Source organism: Leptodactylus fuscus, chromosome 6, assembly GCF_031893055.1.
Source record: "Leptodactylus fuscus isolate aLepFus1 chromosome 6, aLepFus1.hap2, whole genome shotgun sequence".
NCBI lineage: Eukaryota > Metazoa > Chordata > Amphibia > Anura > Leptodactylidae > Leptodactylus > Leptodactylus fuscus.
In genome coordinates this window covers 48,377,123-48,397,939 of record NC_134270.1, presented here as the reverse complement: position 1 = coordinate 48,397,939, position 20,817 = coordinate 48,377,123, and the positions used below count along the sequence as shown (strand labels likewise).

Sequence of the window (20,817 nt, the reverse complement as noted above, 5' to 3'; positions counted from 1 at the left end):
CTCTGCACAGATCGGGGTGCTGGCAGTTACAGCAGTGGACAAGGAGCGTGTGCGAGCTTCTCTGTACAAGTAGTAGGAGTGGCGGGGCAGCCCTGTCCACTACATAGTGGTGATCCCTGGGAGTTCTAGCACTGAACCCATGATATAAGTAGGAATTCCAGTGTACACTCCCCCATCCGCTGTTGTAACTTCATGAGACTGCCGATACTACTCACCTGTGCAGGTTCCAAGTGTCGCCGCATATCTCATACAGGATTGGTCAATACTATGAAAAATCAATTTAGGGCTGGACATCCCCTTTAAGCACACTCTGTTCTTCTCCGTGTCAGATTCCAGCATTAAATAGATACAAACTTAACTCTTTCTGGGCAGATCTAGCAGCAGTTGCCTGGATATAAACTTAGGCCTCCTTCTGCACAGCCAACTCCTCTGTCTCAGGGCCCAACTGTAAATCTCAGCCTGTTCATTGGCAGTCAGCAATGGCCGTCATCCCCTACACAAACCATGGTCAATCCATAGCTTGCTGATCTGGAGATGGAATTCTGCCAGTTGCCTTAGTCTATGTTTGTGGTTTACTAGAATGACTCTCTGGGAGTTTCTGTACATGTAGATCCCTGATGTTTTATTAGTTGTGTATTGCAAGAAAAATAAATCAAAACAAATATTACGGGCCTGTAAAGATTCTATCTGTGGTCAGCCATTGACGTAAGTGTGATACATGATGAGTGGACGCTGCTAAATAACTATTGCCATGTTGTTTATCCTGAGCCGTACCTTGCAGCACAAAGTTGCGGAAAGTTTAATGTCTTTTGTGTGTAGTCACTCGAGAGAAACCTCTGCAACAAAGAAGCGACATTCCAGTCTGAATGGTGAATGTATTTATAGGCCCATGCGTCTGGACAGCCCAGTAAGTAAAGATGGGGGAAGGAAGGTAGAGACCCTAATTTGTATCTACGCAATCCATGCCTATACATAGCCTCCATGTCAGCTGGGTCAGTAGTCCAATGAATACAGCGATTATCTACAAAGTGGAAACATCTCTGAGGTCCATGCCTTTGGGGGGACAATAATTCTACACTCCATAAAACAGGAGTGTTCGACTATCAAGTGTAACATCTCTATGCAATGCTGTAGTGATACAAGTCTATAAAATCATATATAAACCATCAATGGTTGTGTACAGGGAATTGGCCATCCTTGTACTTTGGTGTCTGTTTTATGTGTGATTTTCTATATTTGTGCCAATAAAGCATTGTGTTTAGACTCTTGGGGATATAGTTAGGTGAGTGGTGTTAATCTATCTGACTCAGACATGAGAGAAGGGGTCTTACGGAACCTGAGCTAGGACTCCATTCACTGCTATGCAGCTATAAAGACTGTAATCTACTGCAGAGCCCCCAGCCCCAAAATAATAATCAGCCCCATCGCAGTGAATGGATTGCTGATCACAGAATCCCACTGGCACCCCATTCACAAGGGAGCTTTAGGGGGAGTTTCAGTCCTCCATGCTTTTGATCGCTTGGGGGTGGACTTGTTCGGATACTTGTCCCCTATCCTCTGGATATTGGATAAATATCCTTAAGAGCACAACCCCTTTAAGTGACATATTTATAATAATAGCTCAATACGTTGTTCTTGCCCATTGGTGGCAATATTATAGATACTTGTTCTGTAGGTGTAAAGATGGCTGAATGGGTTTGAAAAATGACATCCTCTACACAAACATGGCCTGAATACAGTCTGTAATCTGTATTCATTACTTACCACCATGCTCCATGCTCCCTCTGAACACCCATGGGTGACATCCTTGCTTTCCAAGTGTAATGAGCGCTTCTATCAGTCCTTCATGGAGGTGCTCATTGCTATTATACGTTCCCTGAGTGCTGCTGTTACAGCAGGCCCCGGAGCAGAGTACTGAGTGCAGCTTACCGCGTACTCCCCAGGGCGCCTGTAACTTCAATGAGCGCCTCCATCAGTACTGATAAAGTGCTCATTGTGCTTGGAAAGTAAGGCTGGTACCTGCGGGTGTTTATTCTTGGCGTGGGTACTCACGGGTTGAATATTGCTGGTCTATACCAACAAATCAGATTAGTACTTTCATCTTCAAAGGGGTCTTGCACAGATCACTGGTCGCTATGGGCAACTGCCTCATTTCCACCACTTTAGTTGGATCATTCCCCATTGCACCTTATGTTTTTGGGCACATGTTGAAGTTTTCAATCAAGTGTGCTGGCATCTGCCAGATGATCTTCCTGAATTTGGTGGTATCCTTTGGATCCACTCTTATCCCCTCGCAAGGCCGGGTGCTTTCTCTGCTGTGTGTGTATATGTCTATATGTAACACCATGCTCACTCTCTGTCCCTATCTCAGAAGACATAAAAAACACGTGTCCACGCAAATTCCATGTGGGATTGCCGCCAGAATCCATGCGGTTAAAGAGCCTCTCAAAAGACTTCTATGGGGAGGCTTGTTAACCGTGCGGATTCTGGTGGCAATCCCACACTGAATACGCGGGGAGTCGCACCAGATTCCGAGCCTTTTTCCCCGTGTGAAAGCTCCCTAACTAAAACGGCGCCATTCTATTTCCAGGATGAGTGTGGATTTGCAGGTCAATCCTATTGACTTCAATGGAGCTAAGCTGCAATACCAGATCATACAGGTGTAGCACTGTTCCTACAAAAAAGCAGCCATGTTTTTCTAAATCCTGTACTATGCCATGACAGCGTTAACAGGTTACACTGCTTACAATACAGGGAGCGCTTATAATATCTGGCTCTGGTTACATGATAACTACTTCTATCTGGACGTTGTCTGTCTTGGTACATTGTATTTTGGTAACAAAGTTGATGTTTTTGTATTTACATAAAAGAAGCTTTATCTTTTGGATTCTTAAATGATAAAAGGTGAAATGCTGAAAAGTCTGATTGATCAGTCTAAGGCATGGGTTACACTGTGCTTCTCTTTAGGCAGGGTTCACATGACTGTTACATTCCGTTATGAAGGAAGAACTTAATAGACGTCACTCCACTAATTCCAGCGCAGTTGAATTTTTTTTTTTTTTCCTGTAGCCCCCACCATTATTCCTGGACAATCAGTGCAGTTAGTTTTGGTGCTTGATATGCTAACTAGACTCTTTAGGCTGAGTTCACACGGGGTATTTTGGTCAGGATTTTGAGGCCGAAATTCGCCTCAAAATCCTGACCAAAAAGAAGGCTTTGATTTCAATGGGAGTCGGTCAGTTCTTTTTTCCGGGAGCCGTTTGTCCCGGCTCCCAGAAAAAAAAGAAGCGACATGCTCATTCTTCAGGCGGATTCAGGAGGCGAATCCGCCTGAAGACACTCCCTCCTGACTTATTCATTTGGGCCTAATACGGAGCAGAGTGCACGACTGGATGTCAGTGCAGTCCAGCCACAGCCACCCGTTTTTTTGGTCCGGAAATTGAGGTGGCCTCCATCTCAGCTTCTGGACCAAAAAAACCAGTGGTCAACCCAGCCACTTAGTGTCAAGTGGGTGGTGTCAGGCAGGAGTAGGCAAAGAATGTGAGTCAGAGCTACAATGGAGGAGGTCAATAGCAGAACTCTGGCTCATGCACCCTTACCTGCTCCTGCCTGACACCATTCATTTGAGAGTAGCGAGTCTACAGTAGTTAGCATATCTCACACCATAATTAACAGCATTGATTGCTCAGGAATGGTGGGGGGCTGCAGAATAAAATCCAACTGTGCCAGAATCAGTGGAGGGACACCAATGGAAGAATGAAAATGATTTAAATTGGTGGAGTTGGTGAAAGTTCCTCTTTAATTTTATTTGTGGGGTCCTAAATATAGTAATTTTTTTTTCAACTGTAATAAGTATGTAGCAAGAAATGGGTAGGATGAAAAGTCCTTACTAGCTGATTTGATGTTTGGTCCTGGCTTTTTCTTCTATTTTCTTATCTCCATTTTTTGAGATGTGAGAATAAGACTACATTCACATTTGAAAACAATACAGGTGACTTGTCATTTTAGCTGCGCGGTGAATGCCGGAAAAAAAGAAGCCCGTAAGAAAGTCACACAAATGCACTTTTTCTCCAATTCCACCCTATTCTGAATTTTTATAATGGTGGCATTATGAAGAACAGATCGCTCTTATAGCTCTGTGAGCGGAAAAATAGAAAAGTTATGGGGTTTGGAAAGGAAGGAGTCAAATACCAATGACCTGGGCAGGAAGGGGCTAAACCAGTGGTTCTTAACCTTGTTTGAGGTACCGAACCCACCGGTTTCATATGCACATTCACCGAACCCTTCTTTAGTGAGAAATCAAATAGGATTTTTTTCCAAATTCAAGACATAGGTATATGTTTTTTTTACAAAATGAACCGTGCATAGGGCCTAGGGTTCGATCGGGTTAAGAACCACTGGGCTAAAAGGAAGGTGCTAGTCAATTAAAAACTGCATGTAGTTCTTTAAACAAAAAAAAAAAAAAAAAAGCACAGTGTAAACCCAGCCCTAATCTATCACAACCACTGACAAATGACATTTAATAACATTGATTATATCGTTACAATAACACCAATCAAGGTGTGTTTACATGTTCAGGTTTTCAGATCCAGTTTTTGAGGTCACTAGCGACACTATTCCGCTGTATTTTTACTCCCCTTAATGATCCACGCCTGGTTTTGGCCTCAAAAACTGTATCTGAAAACCTGAACGTGTGAACACACCTTCAAGAGGTGGAATATATGAGACAGCCCGTGATTCATGTTTAGGCAGTGCCGCTCATGTGGTTGCTATTTTTACATGTACCACCTACCTTAACATTGTGGAATAATAAAAGAAGCAAAACCAGCGCTAACTGGATCCATATAAGAAGTCTCAATGTATTGGACAACCAGTGGACATGGGTTCTCACCTATCAGAGATACTGACCCAGCCTGCACGTGTTTCATATTACAATACGCCCTCTCTAGGCCCCAGGCTGGGTTTACACTTTCAGGTTTTTCAGGGTGAAACCAACTCCTGATTTTTGGAACTACATGCAAAAACCTGAATATGTAACTTCAGCATCAGAACTTGAGAAAGTGTATTGTAATGTGAAGCGACCGTAGGCTGGGTCTAGATCTCTGATAACCTATATCCGCTGACCATTCAGTAAAGTGAGCCTTGTATATGGATCCAGCAGCGCGTTCCACAATTTTGCTTCTTTCTTTCTTTGTGACTCTCTGTATGACTGAAGGAGTCCTGCTCTGCTGACTGGGTCTGGGCTGGAAGATCTAGCCAATGTACATACCAGATTTTACGGTCTACATTACTCCATGTATATGGGGCCTTAAACTGCTTTGCTTTGTCATGACTAGACTAACTGGGTCCTAACTGCAAGAAGTTGCCACTTGGGGTAGCTGGCAGATCGTACACCTGGTGCCCACGGCTACCCATTGTCCATGGCTCGGTTCATCTGTTTTGTTGATAAACATGGACGGCAAAAGTCTGCCATCGGTGTGTAGTCTGTTCCATTCCTACAGCCATATGCATGAGGCCTTATATTACCATTGTGTGGAGATATTATGCAGGTGATAGTAATGACTAAAGGCTAGAGGTGGACCCGATTGCAGCCACAACGCAGGTCCATATGATGTAGCTAGTTCAGGTCACTAGACCTACAGATGGGATCAAATTTGTGGCGGTGACACTGTCTGTATAATGACGATCTGCATTTATGGGCCAACCCCGTCTACTATGTACAGGCTGCTTTAGCGGCATAATGTTCTGGTTTACGCCAATGATCTCTGTCATAGCAAACAAGTATCTCGATCAAACCTCCTACACCACAAATGGCATAAAATAATAGCACATTGTTAATTTGCATGTTTTTAATGCCATTTATGACTGAAATAGACACAAGTGATGTTTTTGCACCAACCTCACCATTTTTTTGTGTGGGCAGGGCTACAATCTATACCATAGTCATCAATTTTTATGCCGCAAAAGATTTGCGTCTTGCTGCAGGAACACCAGGTTGAGCGCCTAATTCTTGATGGGGGTGGCACTTCCTGTGCTGGCGCAGGGAACATACGACTGGCGTAAAAGATTCCGGTCTTGATGAATGCCTCCCATAGTATATTATAAAGGTGTAGAACATCTCACTTGTACATTGTGCCCTGTGTGAGTTGTTCTGGAATGACCAGATATTTCTAGATTATGGGGATAGTGTCACTCCTTGTGGAGAGACCACCTTGTCAGATGTGTGGAGTCTTACAAAGCCATTTTCGCTCCACTGTGGGGGATTATGGGAAGAATATGCAAATATGTTTCCCAGGATGTAAATAGGGAAACACTGCCTCTGTTTACTGCCCTCTATGGGAAGATCCCTTGAACGTCATGCCCGACTTTCCAATAAGCCTTTAATTGCAATGATACGGGATTTTGCCAAGTCAGTATCCCAGCTGCTGACAGTGCTGTTTCGATCTGATTGGATCTCGTCAGCACAGCCTAGGGAGAACTAGAAGGAAGCATACAGAGGCACTGTCTCCCTATTAACCTCTTGGGAAACAGATTTGCCTATTCTTCCCAGATATTTCTAGTAATACTAATTTTGCATTGTGAAATGAAGTGTCATGGTCCTCCTAAGCCTCATTTATTGCTTTACTCGCTGTTGCTTCCTCTTGGCTGAGGTATATAGATGACTATATGCCACTTGGCTGCAGTCCCATCGATTGTTTGCAGATAAAGCCGACTTCATAATGTCTAAATCATTTCAAAGTGCACATGTTGTGTACAACCCAGAAGTGTTGGCATGAAGTGGTGCTTGTGTGCTCCCTCCAAAACCAACATTGTATTGTGAGCACTCATGTCTGACAGTGCAGACATTTTTTGAGAGTAAGACTAGGCTCAAACAGTGCTACAGCCTTGCATTGGAAGCATCTATTGGAGGGTTCCCATACTTCCCGAAGCTCCCTTTAAGAGGACAGCCAACACTAGGGGGTGTCGGGCTGAGAACTTGTGACCAGCAGCCCCAAGGTGTTAGCTGATTGTTTAAGGGGTTATGGCATAAAAAGTATTTATCCTCTATCCATAAGGATCCAGAGATACTATATTGATAGATTGTAAGCTCTTGCGAGCAGGGCCCTCAGTCCCATTGTCTGAAATGATTTTCTTTGTAATGCATCTTTCTGTCTGTATTTGAACCCTACAAATTGTACAGCGCTGCGGAATATGTTGGCGCTATATAAATAAAATTTATTATTATATTGATGTGGGTCCAACCAATGAGTGCTGCACTGATCCTGAGAACAGGGCATTTTCCTCTTGCCCGCAGTCAGGCTGAATTGTAGGTGTGTCACTTGGTGGACAACACTTCCATTCACTTCAAAGGGAGAGCTGGAGATAGCTTGAGGGTATTGTAGCTATCTCTGGAGCTGCCATTGAAGTGAATTGGAGCTTGGATTAGTCTGTCCACCAATGGGCATACCTACATTTATGCAATGGGCTGAATGCTCAATTGGGGACACCCCTGATGACATTGATCAGACCCTCAGAAATCAGATATTTACCCCTATATACTATTGATCAAGGATACATAATAACCCCTTAGATGGCATCGGTTGATTTACAATTCATATTGTATAGATCCTACCTTCAAATTTATGCTGCATAAATCCTTATGGAGTGTGCCTCCCCCTAGTGGTGGCAGCAGGAGGCCAAAATTAGTTTGTTAAACTATATATTGGACAAATGAAGCCCTAACTGCCATGAAGAAAATGCTAAGAAATTCTAAGGCACTTGTAGCATTTTAATATTACTAATGTCCTGATTTTCTTGTTTTTTTTTTTTTTTTTCCTCACAGGTTTCGATGATGTATCTGAACAGCAGGTAGCGACCTGAACTTAAACACAGAACATGTAATCTGAGACTTGGCACAGCTGTTTATACCTGTGGTTGGAGAAATTGGTGACCATGGCACATTCAAAAACTAGTGGATCGCACTATGCCCTTACTGCCATTGGTGTGGGCTTACTGGTGCTTGGCGTGGTCATGGCAGTATGGAACCTTGTCCCTGGTTTTGGAAGTAATGACAAACCTGTCCCACCCCAGGGTAACGCCAGCACACCACAGAACAATTTGGACGTTAATCTGAAAAGCAAGACTTTCTCTGTAGCCTACGTGCTGGTGGGATCTGGCATTGCACTACTTTTATTGGCTATTTGCTTAAGCATACGTAGCAAACGCAAGCGGCGTTTAAGTTTGGAGGATGCACGGGTTGTCCAGCAAGAAGGCAACCCTACACCAACTGATGAAAAGTAAGTGAATAAATTATCTATGACAGTAGGCAACAATGAGGGCATGCTGGAGCTTGTAGTTCCAGAAGAAGGCTGGAAGGCTTTGGGTAGGATCAAGGCTGAGGGTGGGCAAACTGTGCAGTCCTCCAGAGTACATTTGGGTATCTTCATGTGACCAAATTTGAAGCTGAATCGATATAAAAGGAATATCCAGCACGGCCAAGGATTCAATAAAAAATCGTCTTCTTTATTGGTTACAAAATATTCCAGATAAAATCGTCAATCTCGACACGTGTGTACAGGGACAAAAAAACTACGCCAGACTGACGCGTTTCGGAAATTGATCCTTTCTCAAAGTCTTTCTCAATTTCCGAAACACGTCAGTCTGGCGTAGTTTTTTTGTCCCTGTACACACGTGTCGAGATTGACGATTTTATCTGGAATATTTTGTAACCAATAAAGAAGACGATTTTTTATTGAATCCTTGGCCGTGCTGGATATTCCTTTTATATCGATTCATTTGTCCCTGCTCCAAACTGGGGAGTTACATCCGAGCATAGCTGAACAAGGAGGACTATAAGAAGTGAAACTGGATACCTGCCGGTGGATGGGCTGAGTATTACCCTTTTCCTTTACCCTACAATGTAGCAAATTTGAAGCTGATTTTGAGCTCGAATCTATCTCAAAGTCCGCTCCAAATCCTGCCCAGAATCTGCCTCTCGTATAAACAAGGATGCTGAAAAAAAGCTTTCTGTTTGATCTTCCTGCAGATTTGCGGCATGAGACTACTCTTGAAGTTGTGCTTTAGCTTTCCTCTGCGAGATACTCAGTGCTGGAAATTGGAGAGGAATCTTAGGCGGCAGAACACTACAAATCCCTCTTCACTTTCAGCCTTCTAAACAGCCACTCAGTTGCCATATTTGACTAAAGGTTTATGGCCACTATAGATCTTCTCCTATATCACATTATTAGATCTTTCCTGCCATTACTGGGATCACTTTATGTACGTAGCTATTTGGTCACTACATCTTGGTTTTATTTGAACTCTTACATTACTTGGTTTTGTGCAGTATATTATTGGTAGTGACATTGTTTTGTAGGCAATTGAATGGAAGTGTTATTTGGCCACCATATGGGGTTCTGTTCACATCACATCAGAGCCTTCCGTCAGCGATATATGTTGGAAGTATTTGCCATCCTATAACTGGTGGAAGGCTCTATCATATGCTACGGTAAGCCATACAATGTCATATGTTCTCCATTGTTACTCTATGGCGTACTCTATATCCCCCCCCCCCTTTTCTGTCTGGATACGTGTATGGAATAGAGCACTTGACTACACTTTTCCTTATATTACATTAGCATTAGTCAGGCAATAGGGCCTTAGCAATACATTTGGTGTTTGCACTGGTAAGTTATCCAAACACTTACTGAGCTCCTGCAGATGCAGTGTGAACCTAGTCTAATATGTTGTATACAGTAAGACTTCACACACACAACCCTATATCTTTTCTATAAGCTATCCATGATTATAGATGGATACAGACCCATTTACTATGGCTTCATGCGCATGGCGGTAATTTTTATTCCAGATATCTGAAGGGGCCATAGTTGTGAGCTGCAAAATATGGAGCTTGTCCTATTCCTGTTCTTTGTTTTGTGAATATTCATCGCTATGGTCCAGTGAGAATATGCACTGCACACGTATGAGACTAAAGAGATCATGTAAAACTTCATGAGTTCAGCTCTGGTCTCTCTAGTGTATTCCAATGCTGCAGGTGATGACACGTCCATTGTAATGTTACGTTTTGGCTGTGGTGTTCTGGGTAGCGCCTGCATGTGATGACTTGTGTGGGAACCAGCAGTACTACATTGCAAAAGAACGTACACCTTCCTAAAGACACATATTCATGCCAAGTAGGGCAGCTGTGCAGCGTCACTATTGCTAAAATACCATGCTCTAAGTGCAAGTATAGTTGTATGACAAAACAAAGCATGCAATAGCAATGTTGTGAAATATAGGAGAATACAGTATATACATGTGTACAGGCACGCCTGTGGTCGTCGTACACCTCGACCTGTCTTTATATAAGAAGGTGCTCTGGCAGCGACAGCTTTGCCCCAAGCGCACTAAACAGCTCATTTACATGTGGATTAAGTTGACACCGATAACATCTCACCTGTCTCCAGTTGTACATACATTCCACATCTAGATATGGAGGCGGAAAATCTCTGGCTTAATAGAGTGACAGCTAAGTAGATGAAACTTCAACCATCTCATGTACACGCAGAAATTTCCAGAAAGTAAATTGAACAACATTGTGGATCATAAAATCTGCAGTATGTCAGTTTTCAGGACAAATCACCCTCTGCGGTGTATGCAGGTAATATGTGGGGATTTACTTAGAACTGCAGAAAAATCTACATGCAAATCTCTGTGGAGAATACATAGAATTTATTTGTGTGTACAGGTAGCCTAAAGCTGGCCATACACATGCAATGGGTAAGATAATTCGCCATAGGGTAGGTTATCAGTATCTGATCAGTGGGGGTCTAACACCCAGCACCGCCGCGGTTTTTACTGCAAAGTGGGCATGGGATTCACAAGAATCCCATCCACTTGGCAGTTACTGTAAAATGCTGAGATTTTTTTTTTTCTGTGGCATTTCCACTGCTGTCAAATCATGACGTTTACAGCCCATGGGGCCCCGGCATCAAGCTGTGTCCCCACATTGTGGAAACGCAGCTTTATTGTTGCAGTTTTTGTTGTGTTTTGTTTTTTTTTTAATTAACCAAAGCCAAGAGTGGCTATAAAAGGAATGGGGAATATATAGGAAGTTCTTATACTTCTACCTTCTGCTCAATCCACTCCTGGCTTTGGCTAAAAAAAAAAAAACGCAGCAAAATCTGCAACAAAAAAAGCTGCATTTCCGCAACGTCGGGCCTTAGATAGATGTAATGGGGGCATCATTGCACCAAAGTGCTTCCTCCCTGCTAATGACAGGGGCCAAACTTTGTATATGTCACTCATACACTGTAGCGGTTGCGCCTGGAACTGCAGCCCCATTCCCCAGAATAGGCGCAGGGCTGATTCTGCGGATAGGTTGTCTGTATCAAAAATGTTCAGTTCCCGGACAACCTTGTTTAAGGCTGAACTTCTGTATCTTGCCAGATTTAAGTGTGATGCTCCTTTAAGAATGGTTTGGCAGTCCTGCGTTGCCTTTTATAATGTTGACCATTTACTATTTTTGGGGTAAAAGAGAGAAAAATGGCTTAAAACATTTGTATGAAGTTTTCAGGTCTTGAGCTATTAGATCTGTTGAAGGAGCAGCCTCAAGTACTATGTGGTGAGACAGCTGAGACAAGCGGCGGCAGATCCCATTAGGGTGGAGATGATCGGCCATTTGATTTGTTTCCTGACACTTATCTTTTGTATTTTTAATAAAAAGAGATGCTTTTCTCTCTCCTAGAGTGAGTGCTGGTGTCTCGCTGAGCTGGGCTTGAGATTGTACAAAATAACTACAGCACATAATGACCCAGAGACCCATTGATTTTTGTGCTATTGTGATGAAGAGTCTTGTGGACGAGAATTCAGCTTTTCTCCCTTCTTTAATGGAAAAAAGAAATGCCCAGCAAGTGAGACTGCTAGTGCAGAATGTGAGCACTCCCAGCACATTGCAAATCAATAACTCTGCCCCCTGCTGTCTGATGCTGAAACATAGCAGAAGCTAGGAATTTACAAAGCGTTCCTACACTGCTGACCAATGCAGACCATAATACCTGTTCTGGATTAACTATAAAGCTGCCAAAATGATCATCAATGGCCATTAAAAAGGTGTTCTTGGCCCAAATGGATTTTTCATACTAATGGCCAATACATAGGATATGTCAGCGAAGGTCAAAAATTGCTGCAGGGGACAAGGGGTTGGGTGTGTTCTGCTCCTATTCGAGTAATTGAAGTAGTATTGCAGCCCCGCTCACTGTATAATGGTAATATTTCTTAGGAGCAAACTGCATGTGCTACCACTCACTGTATAGGGGGGATATTACTTAGGAGCAGACTGAACGTGCTCGTCGTTAAAAAGCCTCCCATTGATTTCAATTTGTGCTGCGTGGAAAACGGAACCCATTGAAGTCAATGGGAGTTGTCTTATCAGCGCCGATTCTGACGCGAGTTATCGTGGCAGAATCAGCGCCACTTTACTCTGTGTGAATGCCCCCTTACTTAGAAGCAGGCTGCAGGTGCTCCCTGTCCATTGCAGCATTTTCGGGTGCTCAGAGGCTGCCCAAACATCTGATCCTGTGGGTAGGTGATCATAAACTATTAAGAAAAAAAAATCCATTTGTGATCGGAAAAACTCCTCAGGTCCCATGTAGCGGACACACAACTCTTTATTTATTTATTTTTCTTTTTGTTGCAGATTTTGCTGTGTTTTTTTTTTTTTTTTTGTTTGTTTTTTTTGAGCCAAAGCCTGGATTGGATTAAGCAAAAGAGAGAAGTATAAGTATTTCCTATTCCCTTTGTAGTCTTACATGACTGGCTCAAAAAAACCACAGCAATATCTGCAAAAACAAAAACTGCACATCGTGGGGCCTCAGCCTCAATGAGCATTGATCATTTTGTCTGTTTTACCGTCCACACGCGATACATAATATCACTATCTAATATCATTACTTGCATTCTTAGAAGTTTTTTTTATATTTTTACCAACAACAAAAATTGACCCTTTATAGTGTAGGCATCCCAGAGTGGAGAGTGTATTATTATTTGTTGTTTTTAAAGAATTTTGCAGTCTTGCAACTAGAATCATACCAGACTTAAAACTACAGCAATTTTGCTGATTCATTCAGTGACATTATAGTAAAAGTTACGTCTTATAGGGACCTGAATTATTAATCTAGTGTACTAATATGGCCGTTTTTCCTTATAGCAATTTGTAGGAGCGCTTTGTAAATTCCTGTGGATAGGTCTCCCATGTGAAAAAGTGACATGTATTGTTCTTTGAGTATACTGCATGTAAGGAGGAGAGAAGAATACCCGCTTACATCCTTAGTTATGTGATTGTAGAAGGCCATATAGAGTCCCTACCCCTGGTCACAATGTTATGTACATTTCTAGACACTGTCTGCATGTACTGTATAATCAGTGATATTATGAAGTGTACATTGCTGTGTTTCCTTTGCAGCTGCAGCATGTAGAGGTGGATTACGGCAAGCTCATGGTATACCGTTACCATGTCTTTTGAAGGCTTGTCTCGTATTACCTTCTATTGCATGCTGCTCTATGCAGCCTGCAACAGAAGTGCTAATATTTTGCAATGTGTTTGTAATGCATTGCATTAGTGATTAGACCCCCTAGAGCAATAAAAGGAAAAAAAAAAAAACTAAAGCAAAAAAAAATATTATAAAATATATATTAAAAATTCAAATCGCCCCCCTTTCCCTAGAAGACATATAAAAGTAAAGTCCAAAAGAGAAAAAAAGTTTGGAGCTCACCGTGTATGTTCTAATATTCCAACCGGGGTGCACGATCAGCCTTCCGGGCAAAAAGGCAAATAAATGGAATATAAACAAGGATGAAGATCAGCATCACTCGGAGGAAGACGTAGAAAATTTCTTTATTCCATTTCCAGCGTAAAAAACATATAACAATGAAGAAAAAGTGATGACAAAAAACACATTAAAAAACGCCGACGCGTTTCGGAACACACAGTTCCTTAGTCAAGCCATGACTAAGGAACTGTGTGTTCCGAAACGCGTCGGCGTTTTTTAATGTGTTTTTTGTCATCACTTTTTCTTCATTGTTATATGTTTTTTACGCTGGAAATGGAATAAAGAAATTTTCTACGTCTTCCTCCGAGTGATGCTGATCTTCATCCTTGTTTATATTACATATAAAAGTACTTCAATACCGTAAAACACATAAACATTAGGTATCCCTGTGTCTGAAAATGCCCAGTATACAAACCTATGAAAATATTTTTCTGTACAGTGAACACTGTAGCTGGAAAAAAGAATCAAAAGTGCCGAACCATTGTTTTGCATATGATAACATTTTTAAAGGGATCCTATCATTAAAATGCAATTTTTAGTGACTAACACATAGGAATAGCCTTAAGAAAGGCTATCCTTCTCCTACCTTTAGATGTCTTGTCCACGCCGCTATTTGGTAGAAATCCTGATTTTTTTCGGTATGCAAATGAGTTCTCTTGCAGCACTGGGGGTGGTCCCCAACGCTCAAACAGCACTGGGAGCGTCCCCAATGCCGCAAGAGAACTCTCCAGCGACGCCTCTATCATTTTCTGGAACAGTGTCTTCTTCTGGCACTGGAGTGAAACTTATATGCATGCTCAAGTTGGCTATGCCGTCAGGCCTTGGGCAGAGCCGACTGCGCATGCCCGCCTGGTGTAAGCAGACATTTTCTTGTGGCCGCTTACCCCCACAAGAAAATGTCCGATTACGCCAGGCGGACGTGCGCAGTTGGCCCTGCCCGAGGCCCGACGTCAGAGCTGAATTGCGCATGCGTAGAAGTTTCACTCCAACACCAGAAGAAGACGCGTGAAGAGGCCGTTTCAGAAGAATATAGAGGCGTCGCTGGAAAGTTCTCTCACAGCATTGGGGACGCCCCCAGTGCTGTTTGAGCGCTGGGGACTGCCCCCCAGTGCTGCGAGAGATCTCCTTTGCATACAGAAGAAAAACGGGATTTCTACCAAACAGCGGCGTGGAGAAGGAATCTAAAGGTAGGAGAAGAATAGCCTTTCTTAAGGCAATTCCTACGTGTTAGTCACAAAAAATTGCATTTTAATGATTGGATCCCTTTAATAAAAAGCAATAGATATTCTTCAAAATGATAACTATAAAGTACACCTGGCCCTGCAAAAAAAGACGCCCTATGCATCCCCGTATATGGAAATATAATGTCTATAGAGTGAACGCCGTAAAAACAAAGCCCATAAGAATGTTGCACAAATGCACTTTTTCTGATTTTCAATTCTGATTTTTTTCTTTTCCCAGCTTCCCAATCAGGGAACTTTGCAGGTTTCTGTCTTCTGCCCGAGAAACTGGACAGGAGACGGTAACCGCTAGTCAGTTTTCAAACCCATTCATTTGAATAGGTTTGCAAAGTGTCTGCCCATGAGCGTCTTCTGCCTTTCCATGACCAGAAGACTCTCACGGGCGGTCACTGCCTGCCAGGTTTCCGTCTCCTGTCCAGTTTCTTGAGCAGAAGACGGACACCCGCAAAGCGGAGACCGGGCACAGATGTGAACTCGCCCTTCGTACATTGTACAGAATAATAAATTGTACAGGTGTAAAGAACAATTTGTCCTGCAAACATTAAGCCCTCATATGGCTCTGTGAACTGAAAAATAATAGTTATGTGGTTTGGGAAGGGGTAAACACATTGGCAAGAATTTAAGATTTACGTTTGCTAGTCTTAATAATTCAGGCACAGGTAACAGGAATGGATTAAGAGGCTCTAGCAACATAAACTGTATTTGTCTCCAGCCTAAGGCCTCATGCACTCCACAGCATGCATGAGCCACGTACATGGTTGAATGGCCTGTCAGTGTGCCGCCTCGGCCCCACTCACTGCTGTCAGTGAGCACAAGCTGCAAAACGGACTGGAATAGGACCTGCTCTGATTTTTCATAGTTGTGTATACGGGGCCATAGAATCGAATTGGGTCCATGTGGTAGACATAGAAAAACTATATACATAGTCATGAGGTCTCAAAGACTGTCCGTGCTCCCCGTAGTCCTGCTGCAGGGTGATGGGCTAACAAGATGGCACTGACTGAGGCATACAATATTGAAATATTTGCAGTGATCTGCAGACATCTGGGTAATGCCAGCTTGTGAGTTAACATTATGGGGAAGACAATCAGAACTGCTTAGAGGCCCCAGAAAGCGGCTGATCTATGTTAATAGAATGTATGTAAATGAGCTCTCTATCAGCTCAGCCATCGATTTACTCCAGCGAGCCTGTGATAAGCGGAATTAATGTTGGCATGCCCCACACCATTAATTGCTTCCTCGCTGCAGGCAAAGTCGTGATGTCATATTATATGTGGCGCTCCCAGGATGCACTTCTATCTCCGCTCCTCATAAACGCAGATTCCAATTTATCTTTCAGCTATAGCCAAGATTTAGGAGTCTGAAAAACAATGATCCTGTTAATAATGAAATTTCAGTCATTTGGCATGTAACAGTATAACCCCCCCTCCCCTCCCCCACTGGTCTGACCTGCTGTGACATCAAAATACTTAGTGAAAGTGGCAAACTATCAGGAGAATAACAGTGGAGTAGAACGCAGGCGGAGTGCTTCCTAGAACAGAAGCGGTGCACTATATCACATGTAAAGGAGCACGACTAGCTCACACAATAACTAAGGCAGTATAGAGTATATGTAGTCCTTTAGGGACCGGGGATGCAGCTGACTTGGTTTGGTCACTGACTTGCTTGTGAACCTTCTTTGGCGTATCAGCAGCCAAGATTAACCAAGGAAAAGGAATTGAGGCCAACCACAGATAGTGTAGCCCATACACTGCTGCAATGGCCGGGGTCAGTGCCAGTGCCAGTTCCAGTTGTCTAACGTTTTAGATGCCACAGTCAATAAGAATGGTGGTAGTTGACTTGTTAGATACAGGATCTCATGTATAAAAAATGAAATCTTCACACTACTCACTTTATAACACTGTTCTGTAGAGATCACTTTTCAGAAGTTATCCAATTGTCACAGGCAGGATTTACATTGAAGGTCTCAGTTCTGTGTTATAGATGACTGAGCGTAATACATAAAACCACCAAAAACATATCCCTCCCTGCACTCAAGTAAACCAGTATAAATAATGCACAAGACCAATGGAGTGGATTAAATTGTGGGGGTCGGCCACAGCTTTATTAACATAACAAATTAGCAGAACCCTGCTACCCCTTGACGAGTACATAAGGCGCGTCACTGGAATGCCCCGCCACCTCCTGGGTGGGCATGTGAAAGATGTTCCGCGGGTGACGCGCCTCTCCTCTTCTTCCTGATTTCGTACGGGGAAGGGTACAAGGTCCTGCCAACCTGTCAGCTGTGACACCTGAGAGAACAAAAGAAAACGTATAAATAACAAATAAACAAGGAAGAACCAAAACAGCATTAAATAACCAATAAATAACCAAAAGTTAATGCAAAAATAAATAACAAATACAAAGAAGCAACCAAATAAGGGGAGGGCGGGAGGGCGAAAAAACACCGTCGGCGCTGGCGGGGATCCGAAAGGAAGTCCCCGCCCAGCGCCGAGGGTTAAATAACCCCGGGGGAGGGCTCCGCCCCTCTCCCCGCCCACCCGAACGCAGCGTGAACGCCGTGACGGGAGGGAAGGAGGAGGAGCCCGAGTGTAATCACGCTCAGTCAGCAGCCGGCCAGCTTAAGCAGCCGACCGGCCAACAGGACACAGGTGACCTCCTCACTGCCTGCACAGTGGCCGCTGCTAGGTCACAGAGCATGCCCGCAACACTAGTATGGAGCAGAGCTGCAGTATTCTAGTCTTATCACTATGTAATGAACAGAGTCTTCTGCTTCTGTCTCCAACCCCTGTATGTTCAAGTGCTGGAGACCGCCTGTAACATCTGATCTGTGCTGGGTCTTGGTGCAGCTTTAGGTATCTGATGACATTTTTGCTATTCGTTGCCATTGTCTCTTCTGAGATGTGCAATGTAAGAGGAGTATGGCAGCCGTCTTCTGTCCTTCATACAGTGCATGCACAGGCTGGCTTCTCCATAGCAAGAGATGCTCTGAACTCTCATTGTCTCTTTCATTCGTCGTCTCACAGACAGCCTATGAATGTCATACTAACTGTGTATGGCCTGATGGTGGTGCAGTGGTATGTACCACTTGGTGCCTTTACTGTACAGTGATGGCCCAATGTTCTTGAACTTCTGCAATTACATCAGTTTTTGTTTTGTTTAAGTAATTTTGGTGTATATATAAACAATAGAAAATTCTATTAATAAAAATATCCCACAAAGTAATCAGAATGTGCCGGATGGCGCCAGTGCATAGTACAGATATGAGGAAGTCCAGGGGTAACAAACCTAATTTGTGTATTCTAGAAAGACAGTCGCATAGAGACTCCAAGGATAATTGTAATGGCAACTGTACATTTAGGTGTAATGGAGAAGAGAGCATGTTGGAGAAGGGGAGGAGGAAGACCAAAAAGCAGCGAATATAAGAAAGTGGGGGGCCAAGCATTTATCTCAACTAACCGCAATCCTTTCTGTCTATTTAGTACGTGTAACTCCACCCCTGCGTCCTCCGCCATTGCCCATTTACCTGACTGTATTTTTTTTTTTTTGTTTTAGTCAAGATGACGTGGACGTCCCCGGCTACTCTGCTCCCACTTACGAGGAAGTAATGAGGATTGGGTACAGCAGACCAGAAGCAACAGAGACTGACGGCCATCAGAGGATGAGTATTTCCCTCCCCTCCTATGAATCTCTGACTGAACTCGATGAGTCCACTCCCACTAGGCCCAACACCTCCTCAGCCAAACAAGAGCAAGTGCAGAGGAACAATTCCCGTTCCTCAAAGGAGAGAAAGCCTTTGAACATCAGAAGAATCAAGTCTGACAAACTTCACCTGAAAGAATTCAGACTGAACCTGTCTGGTCAGAAGAAGACAGTGGAGACCAACAAGATTGAACCTATCACCCCACCCCCACAATATGAGGATAAGCAGATTGGTTCTAACCCGCCCGTATAAGGGTTCTTGTTGCTGTGAAATCTTTGTATGTTTGTTTGTTTTTTGTTTTTTTCTACCGCTATTGTGTTATAAATAGGTTGTTTTTATTCCATCTTTCTGACGCTATTCCACACATATTTCACAAATTACAGGGTTGTCATTGTGAAGGGGTTAATAAATATTCAGTACCATTTTTGTCATGGAATAATGTTATGTCTATCCATTACCAGACCACACTGCAGGCCTTGAGCTTATCCACTAGGTACTGCGTATGAGGTTTAGTACATGTGCATTAAAGGAGTTGTCCAGGATAACAACCTGTTTTTTTTTTTGCAAGGAGGCCAGGGAAGGTAAAGAGGAAACAAAAAAACCATACTCTCCTGTCCCCCGTGCTCCAGTCTGGTCCTGCTGCTCCAGGGTCTCGTTTTGGTGGAAGTCCCTGCCACATGTGACGGCTAAGGCCAATCGGTGGCCTAAGTAAAGGAACCGGGATGTCACTGACATACTCACTGTGATGTTCTGTCCTTAGGCCATTGGTTATGCTCAGTGGTCACGTGCGGTGGGGACTGCCAAAACAAGACCCTGGAGTAGCAGGAATCAACTGCGGTGGGAGACTCCATAGTACCAGGGACAGGTGAGTATGGCGTTTTGGTTTATCAAGTGTAAGGGTGCACACATTTGTATCTAGACAGGGACAGGTGAGTATGGCGTTTTGGGGTTTTTTTTGTGTGTTTTTTTTCACTTTCCTGACCTCCTTGAAAAAAAACCAGGTAATCCTGGTCAACTCCTTCTAAAGACATGTTTTTGTATCTGTAATATGGCCGTGTAGCCTAGCCTGAACATGGATCTAATGTCTTGATCGGTGTCATTGGACTTTTGGACTTTGTTAGGCCGAGACACTTGGCCATAATATGTATGGGAAAATGCTCATTGATGCTACCAGGAATTCACTGAATACTTACTGGGTAATAGTCCATGTTAAAGGGGCCAACGTTTTTACAGGTCTAAAGTGCAGGCACTTCATGTGCTTCCATAGGAGACTTCAATAAGGCACCAATTAATCCCCTAAAGGCCTATATAGGTACAGTATGAGCCCCAAAAAAGTTGTTCACCATATTATAGATTGTACAGCACAATCCAGTATTATTACAATTTGGTAGTGCTATAGTATCATGTTACCATCTGTGGGGTCCGTAAGTTTATTTAAAGGGGTTGTCCCATCACAAGGATCCTATCTATACTGCTAGTTTATGTGGATTTAAGACTTTTCCTAAATGCATTGCTTTATGAAAACTGCTTTGTTTGGTCACTATCTTAATTTATTCACTTCATTGTTTACACTCCGTTTCTATGGCCCTTGGGATATCTGCTCATTTGTCAAGTGATGTAGCTGCCTGCTCTCAGAGGGGGAGGGAGGGGCTGGGAGCAGCTCTGAGCTGTTTGAGAAGCTCCGCTACTTAAATGACACAGGGGAGGTGAGAGCTCCGGGATTTCTGAGCTCTTATCAGTCGGTTTAATTGAATTTGGCTGATAAGGGCTGAGATAGGGAGTCTGTTACCTCTGTATGTAATGCAAACTGACTCAAATCCAGCTCTGCTACATCAGCTTCATACTGTGGTAATTCATTTACAACCAATCCCGTGCAAGTGAAACCCCGCCCACCTATGTGCTGAGAGAAGCAGGAAGTGAAGAGAGCACAACAGCCTGCAGGTTAGTGAACAAGCGTCATGGGAATACCCCTTTAAGAAAGTCTCTCAAAGTATGAAATGTGATGCAAAATTTTTTAAAGGTCTCCATACACCTAAGAGACTTACCAACTTCAGCGGTACTTACT

The 20,817-nt window shown here is 43.3% G+C and overlaps 1 protein-coding gene across 1 annotated transcript in view; it reads left to right on the top strand.

Annotated features, from left to right (window-relative positions):
• TMEM51 (transmembrane protein 51) overlaps nucleotides 1-19,143 on the top strand; it is a 40,210-nt gene extending 21,067 nt beyond the window's left edge. Inside the window, exons 2-3 of the mRNA XM_075279900.1 lie at nucleotides 7,823-8,276; nucleotides 18,605-19,143. Coding sequence (XP_075136001.1) covers nucleotides 7,933-8,276; nucleotides 18,605-19,004 — 744 coding nt within the window. The 5' untranslated portion in view covers nucleotides 7,823-7,932 and the 3' untranslated portion in view covers nucleotides 19,005-19,143. The remainder of the gene's footprint in view (nucleotides 1-7,822; nucleotides 8,277-18,604) is intronic.
• Nucleotides 19,144-20,817: the final 1,674 nt, after the last annotated feature.